Source organism: Crotalus tigris, unplaced genomic scaffold, assembly GCF_016545835.1.
Source record: "Crotalus tigris isolate CLP2741 ecotype Arizona unplaced genomic scaffold, ASM1654583v1 scf7180000024167.7108832, whole genome shotgun sequence".
NCBI lineage: Eukaryota > Metazoa > Chordata > Lepidosauria > Squamata > Viperidae > Crotalus > Crotalus tigris.
Window position 1 is genome coordinate 1,023,142 of NW_024100417.1, and position 19,479 is coordinate 1,042,620.

Consider the following 19,479-nt stretch of genomic DNA (forward strand, 5'->3'; position numbering starts at 1 on the left):
CAGAAGATGTCTTGATTATGTCTTAGTGGCCTGCTGATGCTAGGTTAATGGGGATATACAAAGAAGTCTTCCATTTTGACCCTTGCTATGTGACAAAATCTCTCTGAACATGGATTATTTCTATCATCAATTAAATACGTACCTATTCATCTAGATTTTCCTTCTTAACTATCTAATTGCCCATTAGTTTATTAATTATGTTGTAGTTTTTAGTTTTTAATCATTGTATTGTGCTATTTAATCATTTTATTGTATTATTAATATATGTGATTTGACTCTAAAGTACTTGGAGATATCTGACAAACGTGTGTGCTATTTAAATGTCTCCTATTCTTCAGTGAAGCTTACTTGGGGTTACCGTACTTACTTTATATATGACTTTGCATAAGTTTGGAAAGGAGAACATAAAAAAAAAAAACTCAGCAACCGTATATTGAATTCAACACACATCATTAATTTTCAAAGGAATTATGTGGCTTAATTGAAAATCCAATGGAAAAGCAATGTACATACTATGTTAAGCCATAAAGCTGGTTTATTACTGGATGTACCACAAACTGCAGCAGATGTGAGCAGGCAAGCCATCAGTCACATGCTTTGCTAAACTTAGTTTAACATGTAGATGTGAGAGTCTGGCTGTTTTCCTGGGAAAGGTCAGAGAGTGCTGCCAGGGTAAAGTCAATTCAAGCTCACATGCTAAGCCACAAATGGCTCAGATGATCACTCAATGGCAACACACTGACTATTAAGCCAGCATTATGACATCAATATGACATAATCTATTTCAAATAACAGTGCAAGAATGTGTAATTTAGTGTACCAAGGATAACATCAAAATACTTATCTTACTCATCTTAATCAGATCAATATAAATGGACTTCTATTATAACCCATAAGATTTTGTAATTTTTTTAAAAACTAGAAAAACGTTTATTAAAATAGATGAGCTGTAAAAACTGTTGTAAATTAGATTTATACATCAGCAGAGTTTGAAGCAGACTACTTTTTATTATCTTTTCCATCTTTTGAGATCTGTTCTTAATCTTCTTTCCTTACTATTTTGAATTGTCTTCCTTTTTATTGTTATTAAGGCTGCAAACAAAAATAAGGATTCTCTACACCCCCCCCCCCCATATCATACTCTTGCTAGAAATGGGCTATGGTTCAGTGGAGCATCAGCTGTCACCTTTATATAAGATTGGGAAAAATTCCTGCCCGAAATTCTGGAAAACTGCTAGTTAATGTAGACCAGTCTTTCCAAATCTAGATATGTTTCCAAATGTTTGGAATAATTCCTATCACTTCTGACTATTGGCAATATAGTCAGGATTCTAATGGGACATGGTGAAAAGAAATGGAAAAATGTAGCTTATGGGCAACTGGGACAGCTAGCACTGAGTTACCTGGGCTAACTGATTTAGATGTTTTATTTATTTATGTTCCCTATTCCTTGAGTATTCACTTTCTTATTAAAACAAGATACTAGATACATGTAGGATATAAAGGAAAATGTAGGAAAAATACTTCTATTTTTCACTACAGGTAGTCCTTGCTTAACGACCATTCATTTAGTGACTGAAGTTATGACAATGCTTAAAACCACAGCCTTTGCTGACTTTAGTGTCCAGCATATTGACTTTTCCATTTTGGAAGACCTAGATTCTGTATCTTTCAGCAGACACCTCAGAAAGGGACAAAGTAATGAGAAGTAAAGAATACTGAAAAAATTTTGCTTTCTCAAATGCTGCATTTCCCTGGAAAATGCATTATAACAGAAACAGTTCCAAGTAACCACTGCCAACATCTTTGGAATTTAAGAGATCTTTATATTATTTTATTGCTGCAAGATTAAATCTGTTCTTGCCAATCACATCTTATGTATTGTACAAGCCTAGCTAGTATCACTTAAGAGACTTAATCTCTTAAATTTGGTGTAAAATATGCCAAGTGAAATAAAGACTGCTACAGACATGTTTTCCCTCTGGTCTAGTTAAGTGGCAACCAGCCATTCAAACATGAAAAGGTTCCCAAGGCAGAGCAGTTTAATGTATAAAAAAATGTTGGCCCTTACCATAAAAATACACCACAGCACTCTACTAGCTTGTGAACAGTCCCATCATACAAAGCAAGCATGCTGCTAAATAATATAACGGGGGTGAGGGAATCAATATTTTTTCAACATATTAATCTGAGATAAACTCATGCAATTTACTTAGATGATATAATATCAGATATTATATGAGGAAACTCAGAGACAATTACCCATTCTCATGAATGTCTACAACACCCCCGTGTCTGCATTTTAAGCCGTCCTGTGAAGTTCTGACATTCTTCTCACTTAATGAAAAAATCAATAGAAATCTAATGGATCTTGGTGCATTGCCCCTTGAAAAAAAAATGTTGGCCCTGACAGCATTCAGCAACTACTCTTTAAGCAGGACTAATAATGCTGACTTCTGCTCCGGCTTCTTTTCAACTCTGATATGGTTGCCTGCCTTATTAATACAGTATTATCAGGTGCTTTATGAAGACAGAGACTCCCAGCTTTCTGATGCTAATAATAGCCAGAGCACCACTGGACAAGAGAGTCAATAATTGTAAGCTGGAGAGCTTATCAGAGGTAGACTTCTCTGCATACAAATCTTCTTTAAAGAACGCCTAATGTCAGTAAACCATTTTATTACTGACTATATTGGCTTCCTTTTATCCCCACAGATCTGATGGTAAATTACCCACCTGAGTGCTATTCATTCAGGGTCTCTTGTAGTTAACAAACCAGTCACAGGCACTCCTGTAGTGGAACACGTGTATTGATTTCCCCCAAATCAAAGAAAAGGGTCAGGAGTGAAGGTATGGGCTTGTCATTATAGGAGAAGCCAACTATGGAGAAGGAGAGGCTCTTTTTGCTGCATTTGAATGAAGGAAAGTCAATTTGGTGCAAAAGTCTCTGGAAGGCCTTTCCGCTAGGAAGGATGCAAAATCAAAAAGAGTATGAACCCCAAAGCAGACAGCTTAATATTGGAGCAAGATAGGCTAAGAAGGAGAGACGGGTGTCCCAAGAGACTATCATCACCATGCAGGTGAAGTAATATATCCCATTTTGCACCTTCTGCCACGGAACTGCACATAAGTGAATATTGCTGAACGAATTCACCAGATACCAATATTTACAAACAGCTCAGGATTCATCAGCATCCTGAATATAATTAGGAGTATGAATGTTTCATTCGGACTCTAGAAATTTAGACTCAAATATAGTTGAGTTGTAAAGATGATCTGGAGCCAGACACCACCTCTCAGCCTAACCTACTTCAGAGAATTGTTGGGAAGGTAATATGGCATGGGGCTTTATGGAAATTATTGCAAGAGAATTTTGGAAGGGAGGTCTCAAGCTAAAAGCCCCTAACCCAATACACTTTCTCAGAGAAACTAAAACTGTCAGCTCAGCCATAAAAGATACAGGAGGCCAAAGAATGCTGATAAGCTGAGAAAAGGTACTGGAAAACCGAACTATACTAATGGAATTCTGCCTTTTTGTTCTGTCAAAGCCTCCTTGTCTTTGTAGTCTTGCCTCATTGCCTCATAGTTACATCTGATTGCCTCGCTAGGCCTGTGATGTGCTTAGCCAATCAAATACTTGCTTTTGTTCATATCCAGCCACACACCTTACTGCGGTATTCAATTACATGTATACTCTAATTTGCATAAATCTATAAAAAAGCATGTCTTTTCCTCCAGGGCTTTCAATAAATTTGTGCTTCAACATAATGCATCCTAGTATCCAGTTCAAACAAGAGTCTGGGAAAATTCTCTGCCACTATCAAGATCTCCTTAGAAGAAAGGTAAAAAAGTAAAGGAGTCCCTGTGGATTTTACACTGCTAGTCGTTGCCAGCTATAGGGAGCGGTGCTCATCTCTGTTTCAAGGCCACTGAGACAGCACTGTCCAAAGACATTTCCACGGTCATGGGGCCAGCATGACATCATGGAATGCTGTAATCTTCCCAGCAAAGTGGTATCTATTCATCTACTCGCATTTGCATGCTTTCAAACTGCTAAGTTGGCAGCAGCTGGGGCAAGGATGGGAGCTCACCCTGTCACGTGGCGCTCGGGTCTCGAACCTGGCCTGTCAGCTTTCCAACCAACAAGCCAAGCATCTTAACCACTAAGTCGCTACGTCATCCCTTTCTTCTCCTTTAGAAGAAAAGTGGAATACAAATGTAACTGTTACAAGTCTGTATGTAAGTTTGAAAATAATGCAGCATCTGACAGATTATGGATAATTAGGCAGGTTTTCCAAAAGACACCAGGATCTAAGGAGCATTTCAAAGGATGAGAAAATATTTTGTGTTGTTTTCTTGGTATGAAAAAGATGCAAATGAAACTAGATCATGCACATATACCCTAGTTGTGTGCTAACTGTGTAATTTATAGGGCGCAAATGTATTTATATATATATTATGTATGCAGTTGAATAACGTATTATCTCTTTATTCAGGAATATATAAACTGCTCTTCATCCAGTCAAATTTATAATATTTTACACCCTCCAGATATGTTGGGACAACTTGAAGAATTATCCATCAGCACTGGAATGCTAATTTCCCATCTACTCTGTTTTAAATTCAAAATGCTCCGTTTTGAGTTCCAAATATTTCCTTTGTGTACAAAACAGGGTGTTTTAAAAATTCTGAAAGCGTTTCCAACTCAAAACAAAGTGTTTTAAGCTCTAAGCAAAGCTGTTTTGAGTTCAAACATTCTGAAACTCGTTTCAGTGGTAGTTTCAAATGCAAATCAAAAATTACAACCTGAAACATCTTGAATTCAAAATATGTTTGCCCTTTACTAACCAGCCAGCAACAGGGTGCTATGATGAAAATGGTTGTATGAGTTTATTCTGCTCACTGAAGATTTTACTTTCCAAAGGAGCTGGGAACAAGTCCACATAGAAATACTGGGGCAGTCAAAGCCAGCTGCAACAGACACATATCATCATGGCCAAATGTCCAATCCAAGGCGGAACAGATGAGACATCCAAAGCAGGTAAAAGTTATCCATGTTATTAATGCCACCTTATCTCCTACTGACAAACTGAGGTGTAGAGTTCAGCTGTGAAACTTCAGGGGAAGACACAATTCAATGGGGAGCAGATTCCAATTTCTTATACTTAAAAAAGGATCCGCCCAATCCACTGAATGGACTGACACAATCCAGATCTGAAGTTTACCTGTAACCCAAGAATTCCTTCGAGGTCATAAGTAAAAAAATCTCTTTTCTTCTTCTCTTAGGATATATTGTTTCCCTGCCCCTTCCCCCTCCCAGGCAAATCCTCTAAAAATGTTCCCATTGTTCAATCTATGGAAACAGGACCTTCTTTGGCAAAGCAGACAGCTAGAGTATAACCTGTACTGTAATAACAATTGGCCGAAAGATATCCTTAGATCTAAGATAACAAGCATCGGGGCGTTGAACTGCAGCTGCCATCGTCCCCCAGTCACGGCGCAGAGTCCCCGCTTGGCTGACTCGGTCGATAGGGGTCGCGTCTGGAGGGCATCAGGTTGGGGAAGACGGAAAGGGCGTCACAGGCGTTTTGAGAAATTGATGTGGAGAACCCTTTGCGTAGGGAAGCACCCTCCTTCGGGGGAGGTCCCTAAATCTGGGCGACAAGCTATCGTTCGCACTCTGGCTCCAGCAGGAAACCTCGTCCCCCAGACTCCAGGAGAACAGCACGGTCCGCGCTCCCGGAGCAGACGCCTTCCGTCCGGAACCCCCTGCCCTGGCCGCCCCCCCCTCCCCCGCGTGCCACAGCTTTCGCAAAGCCCCGGCGTTCCCTCGCGCGTGGCCTTGGCTTCTACAGCCCTTTTCCCCCCCAACAAAGAAAGGGGAGGCTCGTGCCGTATCCAGCCGAGACCCCCACCCTCGCGCTTTCGCCCCGCAGTTGACGCCGTCCTTCAGCCACCAAGTAGGTCCGGCATGAAAAACCGAATCCTCCCAGCCAAGCTCCCAGCAAGAGGCGTGCTGCTCCTGCTCCTTCCGGGTTTTCTGCTGCCAGGCTGAACGAACAAGCCCGGAATGCTGCATTACTCGGCCCACCCATGCCCTGCGGCTTTCACCTTTGCTAGGGGAGGAGGACGCGAAGCCCACTCCTAGCAGGACTCTTCCAGCGAAAAGAAAAGCGGCGGGCAGGGAATGCGGCAGCAGGCCAGTAGCTCGGAGCGGAACGAGCGGCCGCCAGGCTGCAGCGCGGAAAGGGTTAAGCGGAGGGAGACATTCCGCCAAGGAGAATTCAGAGCTGGGGGTCTCAGTCTGGGGAGGCGACCAGCGGCGACCGGCGGTGCTGCTTCGGAGCGCCGATTGGGGAGAAAGAGCCGCTCGCGGGCAAAGAGAGAGCGAGCAAGCGAGAAACTTTCCCCGGATCTTTCCTCGGCGCGATCTGGAGGAGAGCTACCCTGCACCCGCCGGGCGGGGGGGGGGGAAAGCTGCAGCGATAGCGCGGGGGCCGCTTCAAGCAGGGATTCCGCGGGCCCCCTTGGAGAGGCGTGAAGCCGGCCAGGCGTCTCCGAGGGGAGCGTTAAACTAAGGAAGCTGGCCACGCTTCGGCCGGAATTACTCCCCGCTTCCGTGTCTTTCCTACAGTTCAGAATCGCGGACGGAGCGGCAGTCACAACAGCGGCTTTGGTCGGGGAGGGAACCGGGGCTTCATCAGTCGCAGAGAACGGCCAATCTTCTCCCGCTGCGGAGAGCCCGAAAGTATCGGAGGGAGGGGCGAGACTCTGCTTCTCGGGAAAAGGGGGCGGCGAGCCCCCGGTCTGAGCTTTCGGCACTTCTCAGCCTCTCTATTTAGCACACACGCGCCCCGACACTTCGCCTTCCTCCCTGATAAACGGGGTCTGTCGAAGAGCTCCTCTCTCCACCCTGGCAGACCGTTGTTCGTTGCTGGGAGCCGATCGGATCCAAGAGGAGAAGAGCCTGCCACAGGTAGCCAAAGTCGGAGGCGCGACGCGACAGGCGCGCCCGAGAGCTCGTGTGTGGCCCGGAGGGTGCGGGTCGGAGCTTGTTGCTGGCAGGCTCCGCTCCTCTGCCCTCCCCCTCCTGCCCAGGCTTCCCTCGCAGCCGAGGATGAAACCTTTCCCCTGCGCCCGAGGAAGGCCGGACGAGCAGGCGGCAGTGCAGCAGGCGGGGAGTCGAGCTGCCGGGTGGGCTCTTGGGGGGGAGACCGCGGGGTCGAAGATTGCGCCTGGCAAACCGCGTCAAACGGCGAAGGGAAAAAGCAGCAGCAGAAACGGCACCTGCGGTTGTTGAACAGCTGTAAGTCAAGAAGCGGATTGCGCACGGCCGTGGGACTTTCGCGGGTACCGAGGAAAGGGGCGGGGTTCCGCAAAGCTGCAACCCCCACGGTTACTTTTAAAGCAATTAACTGGTGCAAATCGGGATTTCAGAAGATCCTTCTCGGCTATAGCGAGGGCGGAGCTTGATGTTCAGGATAAGGTGTAAAAGGGAGGGATTCTCTTCCTACAGGGATCTTGTTAAGAAATAAGACTTCGGGTACCCTTGGACTCTAGATCGAGAAGCACCCGATCCCAAATAACCCAGCCGGGGCGTCTAGGAAGTTGCAGTTGGACCTGCACATTCTCTCCTGAAAGCCTAATGCTGCTACCTACAGCTTTGCTCTGCCAGAAAGGGAATGCAGCTGTGCTCCAGTCACAGCAGAATCTGCTCTGTGCCAGACAGACACCCCCTTATAGCTGGATTTAGAAAAAGCCTGAACTTAGTAGTGGGGCGCATCCTTCTTTGGCCCCTGCTGGTGGCCCATCTGGGAAAACGGCTATAAGAATGCTGGCCGATTGGAGAGAGCTGTCTACCAGGATAAGTGCTATACTTGGCTGTCTCCTCTTCTTCTGGCTCTTTTACTGCCATCTGCCCAAGGAAGGTAAGTTCAGAGCTGTTTCACTCAGCACCTGCCATGATTCTGTCTTGCAGAAATGAGCTTCCCACCTGTTTTCCCTCCAAGGCCTGCACAGACAGCTGTACTTGGAATTGCCCAGGATGAGGCCAGGATCTTATAATGGAACAAACTCTCTCCCTTTCCCCTGGTCACCAGAGGATAGGTGCCCTTAAAATATATAACTAATGAATCTCTATAGTGGGGCCTTTTATATTTAAAAACCAAGAGTGAGACCCGAAGACCATATGTGGCTATGGATTTTATGGATCTGCTCTCTTTTCTTGGGGCCAAAGATCATCCCATCCTCATCCTCTAGTTTTACAAAGGCACTGTGTATATTTAATATCAATAGTACTTGACTCTGAGAAGACAGGAGTCGTTTTTAGCTCCCACCCCAGGCAAAATGTCAGGGATATGATATTTTTACCAAGGCAGCAGAAGTAAAGAAGGCTAGAAAATAAAATTCAGCCAATACAGTGGTTCTCAACCTTTCTAATGCCGCGACCCCATAATACAGTTCCCCATGTTGTGGTGACCCCCAACCACTTATACATCACCGGGTGCCAGGGGTGTGGCCAAAGAAAAGAGGGGAAAAATGGTGGACAGCCTTGTTTGGCAACCCCCGTGAAATGGTCGTTCGACCCCAAATGGGGTCCCGACCCACAGGTTGAGAACCACTGAGCTAATACAAACTAGCTATAATGTCAACACTTTGGCACAATGACATTAGGACTATCTAAGGTGAACAGCTGGGGCAACCATTAAGACCCCATGTTCACCAAATCGAAACAAAAATACAGATTCCAAGATGAGCCAAAACAACCCGCCCAACTTCAGAAAACTGCATGGGTTGCTTTGGCCAATGACATTCCATTGCATTCAAAGTTTGTTTCAGGGAGTCAAGGAGCCAGGGTCTGATGACATCACCTCCAGCTGATCCCAGACCTTTTGCTGGGCCATTTTACAATTTAAATTTCAAAGGAAAATAAATTATTTTATTTCCCACAAGTTTTTCATATTGGTATTGAGATAAAGAGAATGATGACAGTAACTATTGGGCTATTGGGGCTTTCAACTAAACACTCATGGACTCAGCCTATCTTTGGCCTGGCAGAAGATTTAAGGAAGATAGATTTTAGGTCTGGAAAGGCTTTGAACTTGAAGGAGCACTAAGCAAGGGAGAGGTAAAAACGACTCTTCTAGCTTTGAAAAACCAAAAATAGCTCAATCAGATACACAATCATAAAAAGGGAAACTTTCACAGAAGAGGAGAGAATTCAAAGAGCTATGATTGAAGGCCAAGATGAGGCATGTCTAATCTAGACTTGCGGATTTGCATTTTCTCCAAATCAGACTGATTTTCCTGCCACCATTTTTGCAGTGAATTCACGGTGTTTTCACTGCTTAACAACATTTCTGGCTATCATATTTATGTGTATGATGATCTAGAAATGTAAACAATGGGTTTCTCTTCAGCTCTTTTGAATCCCTTGGCATTTAGACAAACTTTACAGTTTGAATCTCTTGATGCTAAGGCTCTCACAGAAATAAAGGTTATTCTCACAAAGCTTGCTTATGCTTGATCTAGGTTCAGTGTCTACCGTGAACAGCGTTGGTTTGTGGGTGATGTGGCCAGGAACAAGTGACCATTGAGTTTGGGAATCTGCAAATTAGAAATCTTAAAAATTAGGGCAGGCTTTACTTCCGTAGCAGACAGGAAGATGTAAGCAAAAAAATCCATCTCTGTCTAGTCAAATGGCTTTCTCATTGTTTTGGCTTAAAGAGTTGCCAATTTCTCTTCTTGGCTCCTCCTACTTTCTTTCTGCTTCAAATTTAGCATGTCCTGAACCATGGTATTTATTCTTTTTTGCCAAGAGACATTTCTGTGCAGTTAAAAATTGTGATGTAGGGTTCTGTGATTCCAGGTCCTGCTACCTGTTAAGCCATGAATCCCACCTTGGATGTTTCGATGGTAGGGTCAAAGTAGGCTTGGATAAAATAATGGGGAAACATCTCTGCCTGGCAAACTGCTGTTAATTAATATCAGAAATTGTTCATCTGCTGAACAATGGTCTAAGCTGATATAAAAGGTAGTTTCTGACATTCCAAGGTAAGGGTCTAATTCTGGTTATTAGTTTGAAATGGTAAGATTTTATCAATATCTCTATTTGTTACTACAGTGCATATATATAAAACTCCCTCCAAGTCAGTTTATGAGATTTAATATGAGACTCAATGTTATAAATTTAATTTCTGTTTCACAGTAGAGCAGTCCAGTCTTTTGTAACCTGGCCTTCTGGATGTCTTAAGACTGTATTTCCAGAATTCTTAACCAGCACAATCTGGCTGGAATATTTGGCCCTTGAAATCTCAACCCATCCAGGAAAAGCAGATTGGGGAAGGGTGAAATAAACAAAGGGTTTACTTTTATGTTTAAATTGTCTAATTTAAAATACCCATGTGCACCCATGTATCCCATTAATATGTGGAGAAGGCATTTTTGTTCTCTGACAAAGTCTTCATCTCTCAGTCTTTACTTCTTTTTTTTAATAAACACACTGACATACTTCACCCTAACGTGGTGTCCTCCAATTGCTCTTGAACATTGACCCCCAAGTAGAATGGCCAGAATTGAAGGTTACTGAGTTGGAGAAAGCCAGTATAAAACATTCAGTCCTCTGATCTATCCTTTGTCTAGTGACTGGATGCAGAGAATTTCTAGCATATGACATTATGGGGAAAGGAGCAGATAATCAGAACAAGTTAGGAATATGATAGTAACCAGCGTTTCTATGTTTTATTTCTTATATGTATGTATGAGAGGGCAGAGAGAAGAAGAAGAAAACCTATTGGGCAGCAAGCACAAGCCCTGTTAAGCAACTGATTTGTTCCTGGGTTTCCCTCTTTCTTTCTCCCAGCTCTATACTGTGTAACAGTCCTGCCAGCCCAGCAACTGCAGAAGGAATCGTGAGCTGATGTTTACTTCCCCAGAAATCTATAAAGATCACTGTCAGCATAAATGTCCCATTGAGAGCCCAGAAACAGGGGCCTCTTGCAAACAAGGATGCAGTAGGTTTGCAAAATCCATGTTGATCCATTAATTATATCACAATTTAACAACTGTAGCTAAATGTTTATGCAATGATTCAAATGATGAGAGTTTATCCAATCAAACCATAGTTATTTCAAAGCTAGCCTCAGGCATGCGAGATTCAAGACAGTGCCAATTTGCTTGCCACCTTGCCAGAACCCTAAATCACTTATAAGTCACAAGGCTGTTTCCTGTATAGCTTCTGCACTGGGCAATCTGCAAAGCAGCCAAGGTGCAAATTACTTGCACTTCATTGTTACAGTTTTGTGGCAGGAAAAAGTCAAAGCTACACTAAAGCTTGTTCAATAACAATATAGCCCATTCTGCAAAACCAAACAGTTTAAATCTGTGACATTTACTGTCTCATGGATATATAGATAATGAATATGAGATGTACTAATGCTGGTTGCTAAGAAAAGCTTAATAATTTGAGCATAGCAGGTATGATGCTGTTATTTTTTTTTAACTTAGCCTCTTTTTTTTACTAATAGAGATGAAATTTTAACCACAGACAGCTTTGTGGTATTCTAAAGATCATAACCCATTTATTATAATACTGCAGCATCTTAATGAGTAACTTTGTTATAGTTTGGCCTCTAGGTTTGCTTAATTAAAAGCTGATTTAGCCATTAAGATTCCACAGAAATTCTCTACCTTGGTGGTTCCAATTCTTTCTCTTCTCCTGCAGAAGTTCTGATCAGCTTTCTTTTACATTATAACATTTTGTCCAGTTAAATGTAATACCTTTTTGTATCTCACCTTGACTATAACCACTGTGGCAATCGTCCATCATTTTTATCAGTTTGAATAAGATCAGAGTTTGAAATCTGGCAGACTTTTTAAATAAAATCTTAAGTTTGCTTTAATTGCACTGAGTAATGTGCACTGAATTCAGATTTAGATTCTAGTTAAAATGTGAAATGTACATACATTTGTATTATATTAAAAAAAAACCTGGTACTTTTGTTCTAGATAACAGCCTTCGTAGATATTTCATGTTAATGTAATATAATCACATATAAATTAAGTTTTGACTATTAAGCAAAAGCAGAAATTATGCAAACATGGAGAGGAAATATTTGAATTATATCTGTGAAATATATACAGGTCCAAAACTATATTTGACTGTCTGCTTTTGTCAATATATTTAAAAGTTACCATGATTATTCCAGAGATAATTATGATGAAAATTAGCCACATTAATACAAAATTTATCAGGTGAAAGAGATCCTCAAGTATTGGAAGCTGTTGATTACCTTGATAATTTGAGAAATGGGGAGAGAGGTATGGTAAAAGAAGAGACTTACCAAAAAACACATCCTAGCAGAGAACAGAAAAATTATAGAAATCAAAAACTATTATTTGTCAGAAAACATATCTCTCCCTTCTTTAGTCTCTGCAAAGAGGACCACTGTTATTATTCCCTTTATTAGATTTGAGGGGCGTTCCGAGACCGAAACTACTAACTACTTGTGGGAACCCTTTATGACTCTGCAGGTATGAGAATGTAAACTGCAGACATGCAAAATTTTAATGTCTGTTCTAAATGAGAAACAAATTATCCTTGGAATTATACAAGTTGGGCTCACATGAACCATCTAGTTTGTTCCAGTGCTCTGGCTTGATTAGATCAGATGCAGCAGAGGAAAGACTTCAGTTTTGTAGGATATGCTTTATTTTTTTAGTAGTATCTTGGGGCATAGACCATTCAGAGCCAGGAGCATAATATTGGAGAGGCCAAGCAAAGGGCAAAATGATAGTTCAGCAGGCAGGCAGAGCCTGAAATCCTCTGTCCTCCGTGAGCCACACATTGGGATGAAGTTTGTATACAAGTCAGCATCTGAAAGGCTATAACTATTCATTTAGGGATAACAGGTTTGGGTATGTCTGTGCCTTCAGGTCAGGGTTGACTCCTGGTGACTACCTGGAAAAGTTCTTGCAGTTTTCTTGGCAAGATTTTGGAATGGTTTGCTATAGCCTCCTACCTGGGGTTGAGAAAAAGTGACAGGCCCAAAGTTACCCAGTTTTGGGCCTAAAGTGGGAGGAGAACTCCCAATCTCAGTGTCTTAACCACTGCACCAAACTGACTCTGCTAGAGTTTCTGTTGATCGAATAATTGCAAATGAAAAACATTATTGCAAATTATCCAGCAATTTGATTTTCCTTAAACTTTGTACCATCTCACGTTTATAAGAACTGTTAATCTTTAAGTCTACCTGCTCCAATCTGATAAAGTACTATCAGTGATATTGAGCTATAGCTCTCATCATTTAAAAAAAATAGTACAAGGATGGTAGACGTTGTAGACCAATGGTTCTGAAGGATATCAGGTGGTGGAAGATCTTTCTAAGTGGGTTCGTGTGATGTGGTTTGGGACTACTGTATCTTGGCTGCAAACATCCAGAAGATGGCAGGAAAGAGTTACAGCTCAATGTATCTCTTTGCTGCCTTCTAGAGGTCATCCTGATTGTTATAGCCTCAATCTGGTGGTTATAGGTTAAAAATTGTGCATGAATGTAGTTATCCCTTAATGTATTGTACTCCGTTCATTCTTTAAATAGTCAATTGAAGTAATGGAAGCATCTTATCTTTTTTAATCAATATTTTTCAAAATTTTCCATTTGTTCTCAGTTCTTCAATCTGTATCCATTTTGATTTGCCCTTCATCTTCCCTCTGCTTTCTGAATTGCTTCAAAGGGTACATATCTTCTATAATACCTATTTCTAGGCAAGGAATAGGTAGAAAGGTGTAATCACAAATGCATTTTTCTTAAGGTACTTTACCTGGCTTTTAGTGTTCTTTGAAGTGTCTGCACAAGCATTGTAGAAAATAGTATTAAAAAACAACAACACTCAACTGAGTATTTAGGTACACAGCCCAGAAATAAACAGCTGGATAGATTTTTAAAAAAACACCGAGAAGAACATATTTTTTCTCTTCAGTATTTTTAGGAATATTGAAAACAGAGCCCACTATTTATTGGCTATGGTTTCTTAAAGTTTTGGGATAGCAATGTTTTCTCAACCCAGCCTGAAGAGACCAAGGATTGAAGAAAAAATGCCTATCTCCCAACTTTGGTTTCAATACTGTTCTTGTTGAAGAAACTAGCCAACTGGATGTGAGTTTTAGCTAAGCTTTTGCAGAGTAGCTCTTTCAAATCTGTTGCACTATACAAATATACCTCAGGCCCTTAGAGCATGGGCAGATCATGAAGAGTCAGGGACTTATTTTTCATTTGTTGAATGATATTTAGGACACTCACAGCTTTGATCCACAAATAGGGCATTTTATAGCATTCCTTAAACAGCTGTCACAGTGAAGAACTGCTATGTAGGGATACAATCTTTTTCAGCATTCCTGTCCCGTCTAAACTGTCTGGAGGAAGAGGAATATTTTGCTATTCCTGCTAGTAGGGGTCTTCTTGTAAAGGTCAGTAAAGATCTGGTAGTCATAAGCTAAATCATAATTTGGTAACTTGAAGTTGGCAAGCTGTACAGAGGTCAAAGTCGCTCTTGAAATGGACTATAAAGCCCAAGGAAGCAGCCTTACCTATTTTTGCCCATGATCCAGCTAAGCAGTTATCAGTTGGAGGAAGGAGAATATGAAAAGCAAAATTAAAACTTCCCCAGTCAGCATTGCATGGAGGCCCTTACGTGCACAGCATGGGAAATAATTTACACACGAGAGAAAATATATGAGGATGATGAGGGTAGAGTTCATAGCCCCACACACTGCTGTCCTCCAGAATTGAACATTCCTCTACCTGTATTGCCCCCAACACATTACTTTGCCCTTAAAAGATTCTTGTCTCCTGACCTAAATGGCCATGTACTTAAACTTCAGATAGAAAACCAGAAAGATATAGAGAAAACTTTATATGCCTGTCGCCATATTCAAATTGCCTGCAAGTTAGAAGGTAGCACTCAAATCCGATTCACCCTTCACATATAGCTCTTTAAAACCAGGTTTTTGAAGGATTCTGCAAGAAGAGCACTCGGGTCTGATGGACTATAGTCACTGAGCACAGACTCCATTGCACAATTACATGCAAGTGAGGTTCAACACAATCCATCCCCTCGTTCTTTTCGCCAAACTGGATTACAGGAATTCTCTTACATGAATAACCCAGGCAGGCAGTTCAACAGGCTGATGCTGAAGGGTATGGATCCTTGTTGCATGAGTTACTGAAAGCCCAAGAGATGATGAATATATTCCCTTATGACACCAGTAGCAATGAACAGTTGGAGACGATCAGGACCTAAGGCACCACATGCAGGAAAAATAACAAAAGAACAGGTAGCACAGTAAATCACACCCAGCAAATGTAGTTCTAATAGAAATGTCTTAGCCTCTCTGATCTACTTACTCAGATAACAAATAACTCGCTCTAGGAGAGTGAGCAAGCCAAAGATTGAATATAATATTATACAATTCAAAATATATATATGAAAAGGCTGCTGTATGTGCCTGTATAAATCGCAGTGATCTTGTATGTTTTCATTACATAAATGCCATGGAAGAAGAAGAAGTGAAGAAATGAGACATGGTTGCTACTCACCTAAATAAGGAAGCAAGGAAACAGATAAGGGGTTGAACCTATTTAAAATGGTAGGTTATAAATACAGTAGGCATGTATTTCAAGCATTTTATATTTAGAGCGTGCTAAAATAAGGCAGGAATTCAGACAGATTACCAAAAAAGTTATAGTCCAGAATAAATTAGTAGTCAAATTGTATAGCCTTTGCAGGGAGGAGAACTCAGTCTTTGTACCTAAACAGCAGTTAATAATAAGCAAGTTAGCAAGGATGTCTATAGTTATTGAACAAATCCATGTGATTCCCCCCCCCTTTTTTTAATCGAGTCAGGTCTAGGGAGTCAATAGTATAGAAGTATAGTATAGAATATACCTGGCCAACCTATTCTACAAGCAGGAAATCAATATGGAAAAATTAAGACAAGGAAGCTTTGCCATTGTCCAGTCCTATCATGAACTTCCTTAGATGGGAGAAAGGAAAGAATAGAAACATGGTCATTATGGCTGAAAGTGGTTCTCTAACTGAAGATCTATTCTGTTTCTCATATCACACTAAGGTGCAAAATGTTTGGTTTTAGTATAATGAATTGTGTGATCCCACTATTATGGTTTGCAAAACATAGCTTATGATTTACTTAGTTGTGTGAATACTTTTTTTAGTTATTTGGCAAGCTATGGTTAACCAAACCATAACTTGGATTTATGAATGCTGAATTTTTACAGTCAAGTTTCAGCAGAGTTTTGGCAACCAGAATGTGGGTTGTGCAATGATGGTAAATTGATGTTTCTTTAAAATTCAATCTCTATGGCTCTAAGACAAGAGGTGGGAAATGCTTCAGTATTTTCTGTCATGTCAAAAGATGATGCAATAGGGTATTAAACTGAGAGGGAAATGTTTAAATTCTTGTATGGCAACTATCACCTAGACTGTTTTTTAACGAGGATAAAATTGGAAGAGGAAGTATCTATGCTGCCTTGACTTTGTAAAGGAAGACCAAAGACATGATTGCAATATAGGGGCCTTCAAACTTGGTCCTTTTATGACTTGTGGACTTCAACTCCCAGGATTCCTCAGCCAGCATGCCTAATAAAAAAAAATTATTTATATATATAAATAAATAAAGCTTGCAGCATGAATCACAACATTGTAGCGCAGATTAATGGCCTTGGAATTTCCTCTTCTTTGACTAGATTGGAAAGTTTATCAGGTTTGCCAGCAAGCCAAGCTTGAATGTGCTCATGTTTTTCAGTGTGGGAGCATACAAAGCCCCAGCACCTTAGAAATAATCATATCCTCCCAGCCAATAAAAGAAATACAGCATAGCAATTTGGTTGGTGACATTGCAAGAGTTATCCATAGGCATACCTGGATACCAACATGTTATATGAGAAGGGGCTACATTTGTGGAGTATGCCTAGGTGTGTTCTACAAATAGGAATATACATAATGTCCTCATTTAGTAGAAGTTACATAGAAGATCTTGATACAGTTTTGTCTAAGTGTACTAGCTCATCATATTGGCAAGACTGGTTTTGTTGGACTCCCATCCGTTGGATTAAAAAAACTATGTGTTTCTTCTCAATTGAATTGATAGTCTGCCATCTTTTTCTGGGGCACCTGTATAAATCAGAACCGTTGCCACTACAGGGACTATCTTTAGCTTAGGATCCGAGATCCTGACTTCCTTTTCTGGTAAATAGGCTGCATTATTTTCCTGATTTTTTGTGTGAGGATTATATCTGTCTTCTATCCCAATGTCTTCTCATAGGAAAGGAGCTGGAGGTGGGGACATGTGAGATCACAGCCCTGGATAGAGATATGAGCCACCCCAAAAGAATGATTGCCCGACAGACAGCACGGTGTGCCTGTCGAAGAGGACAAGTTGCTGGAACAACAAAAGCAAAGCCTGCCTGTGTAGATGGTAAGAAAGCAAAGTTGCCTTCACTCTTGTTTGATTGACCCAAAGGTCTATCAATCTGGCTGATGAGGACCAGCAATTTCATACAAATGGCGGAGAAGCATTGCAGGGACTCATGAAGTCTCTGAGAGCGACTTAATAGCATGAGTGGTGGGTTTTCCATTTTGAAGGCTGCATTATGACGTAAAGCTAGGGGCATTCCCAGAAATTAAAAGTTTAGCAAATTATTGAGTTTTGTTAGTGTAACTCAAGGGGAAAAAACAAACGAACAAAAAGTGGGTGGGGGTTGTTTTGCCATCACTAATCAACACAAGAGATGAGACATTTGTCTTCTGTGACCTTTTGAAGGAGTTGGTACCCTGCCTTTGGATTCAATCAAGGCACTTACTAAAGTGGACCCATAAAAGCTCCTCCTTTGCCAGTGTTTGGACATGTTTGAAACTAAAAGATTGCCCTTAATCATTTATAACACTGTTACTATTTGTCCAACAATAGACAAATTGGTGTTGGCAGAGAGAGATTTCTGTTTGTGTTATTAGATCATTCTATTAAAAAAAGAAGTCAGGCAATGTTTAACGAGATTTAACAGCAAACTCCCAGACTAAGTGCATGCAAAAAAGTACAGATGTTTCCTGGAATTCCATTGCAGTTCAAAAAAACCAACTGGCATGTAACACTGTTCATTCATGAGAGTTTTGCCTGATGCAGAGCTGCTTTACATTCTTGCTGCAAGACCTCTCTCTCCCACTGAGGAGATACATCAGAACTTCTTTCTGATGAGTCTATCATTGTAGATAGTTTAATGATGCCTGTTTAGGGGTTGGTGTTCATCTGAAGGGGGATTCCTGTCCTTTGAAATACTACCAAGGTGTTCGGAATGGGAGCCTCCACCCTCATGAATGTCTCTCCAATGATGTCGTTCCCTCTTCATAGCTAGGGTTGGTGGGCACAGGGAATCTCTGTATGTCCCATGTGAGCAAGAATTTGGGTTTTTGTGTGTAAACAGCAGTACATTTGCAAGCACATCCATAAAGGTTTCCCCCTGCAGATCTCTCTGTTTTATCTGTGAAAATCTTCAGCAGGTCAATGTCCTTCGAGTGATGACAAAGGAGGCAGCTTTTATTGGTAATTCCCTCACAATTCTCTTTATTTTTGGATGCCCAAACAAAACTTGAATATGTCTGGGTGTGAATGTGGGTATGTGAGAGAGTATAGATTCTGTGCTATGATTATGACCATAATAGCTGAATGGGGCAGCTGGACTGTGATTTCCTGTAGCTTTTCCATGAGTGGAAGGGCTTCTGTTTCTGATAGAAAGGCAGTCTTGGTTTGGCCCCCTTTCCCCCGAGGTCCCCTTCATTTCCTCTCTTACTAATCTGGAGAATCCCCAGGGCTATAGAGCACTTCCCTCCTCCTTCCTTCCTAAACAAGCAGAACTTTGCTTCTTCTGAATCAATGTGTTGTGGAACATTAAAGAAATGCATGTGATTGCTGAAGACCCAGCCACTGCCTAAATCAAAAGTCAACAAACTGAGCTGCTAAAGCCACATGTGGCTCTTGACTTACTATCAAGTCAATTGCAGCTTAATTTCCAAAGCCTTTGGCAACCCTACTTTGGACCAAAAACATCTACTCTGCCCTCTTCCACCCATAAAAGAAGCAGTGAAAGAATTAGCCAACCACTTTTAAGTCTGCTTGCTTTGACTCATCAGCCACTGGCACACAGCCCCCCCTCCCCGACTTTTTACATTTGTAGTTTTTACTCCTGGAGGATGTAGCCCTGGAGAGATCAAAAGTTGCTCACTGCTGGTGGGCAGCCAGTGTTACTGACTTGAATATGTGATGCCAAAAAGCTCTTTTCTAGGCCTTGCAGGAAGGTTTCCTGAGGTTTTGGAATACAGGAATCTGTTATCTTGTGTTGCTACGTGCTGTGGTCGTGCAACAGTAACATGCTCCCTGGTGTTGCTATGTAGGATGGGGGAAGGAAATAT

At 41.5% G+C, this 19,479-nt stretch overlaps 1 protein-coding gene across 3 annotated transcripts in view; it reads left to right on the forward strand.

Moving 5' to 3' along the window:
• Positions 1–2,875: 2,875 nt before the first annotated feature.
• Positions 2,876–19,479, forward strand: part of LOC120298992 (chemokine-like protein TAFA-5) — a 30,226-nt gene continuing 13,622 nt past the window's right edge. Inside the window, exons 1-3 of one of the 3 annotated variants that reach the window (XM_039323320.1) lie at positions 2,876–3,842; positions 4,925–5,041; positions 17,339–17,491. In XM_039323320.1, the coding sequence (XP_039179254.1) occupies positions 4,993–5,041; positions 17,339–17,491 (202 nt within the window). In that variant the 5' untranslated portion in view covers positions 2,876–3,842; positions 4,925–4,992. Of the gene's footprint in view, positions 3,843–4,924; positions 5,042–5,304; positions 7,929–17,338; positions 17,492–19,479 lie in introns of those variants that run through there. The other 2 variants (XM_039323319.1, XM_039323318.1) reach the window with 2 other exon arrangements.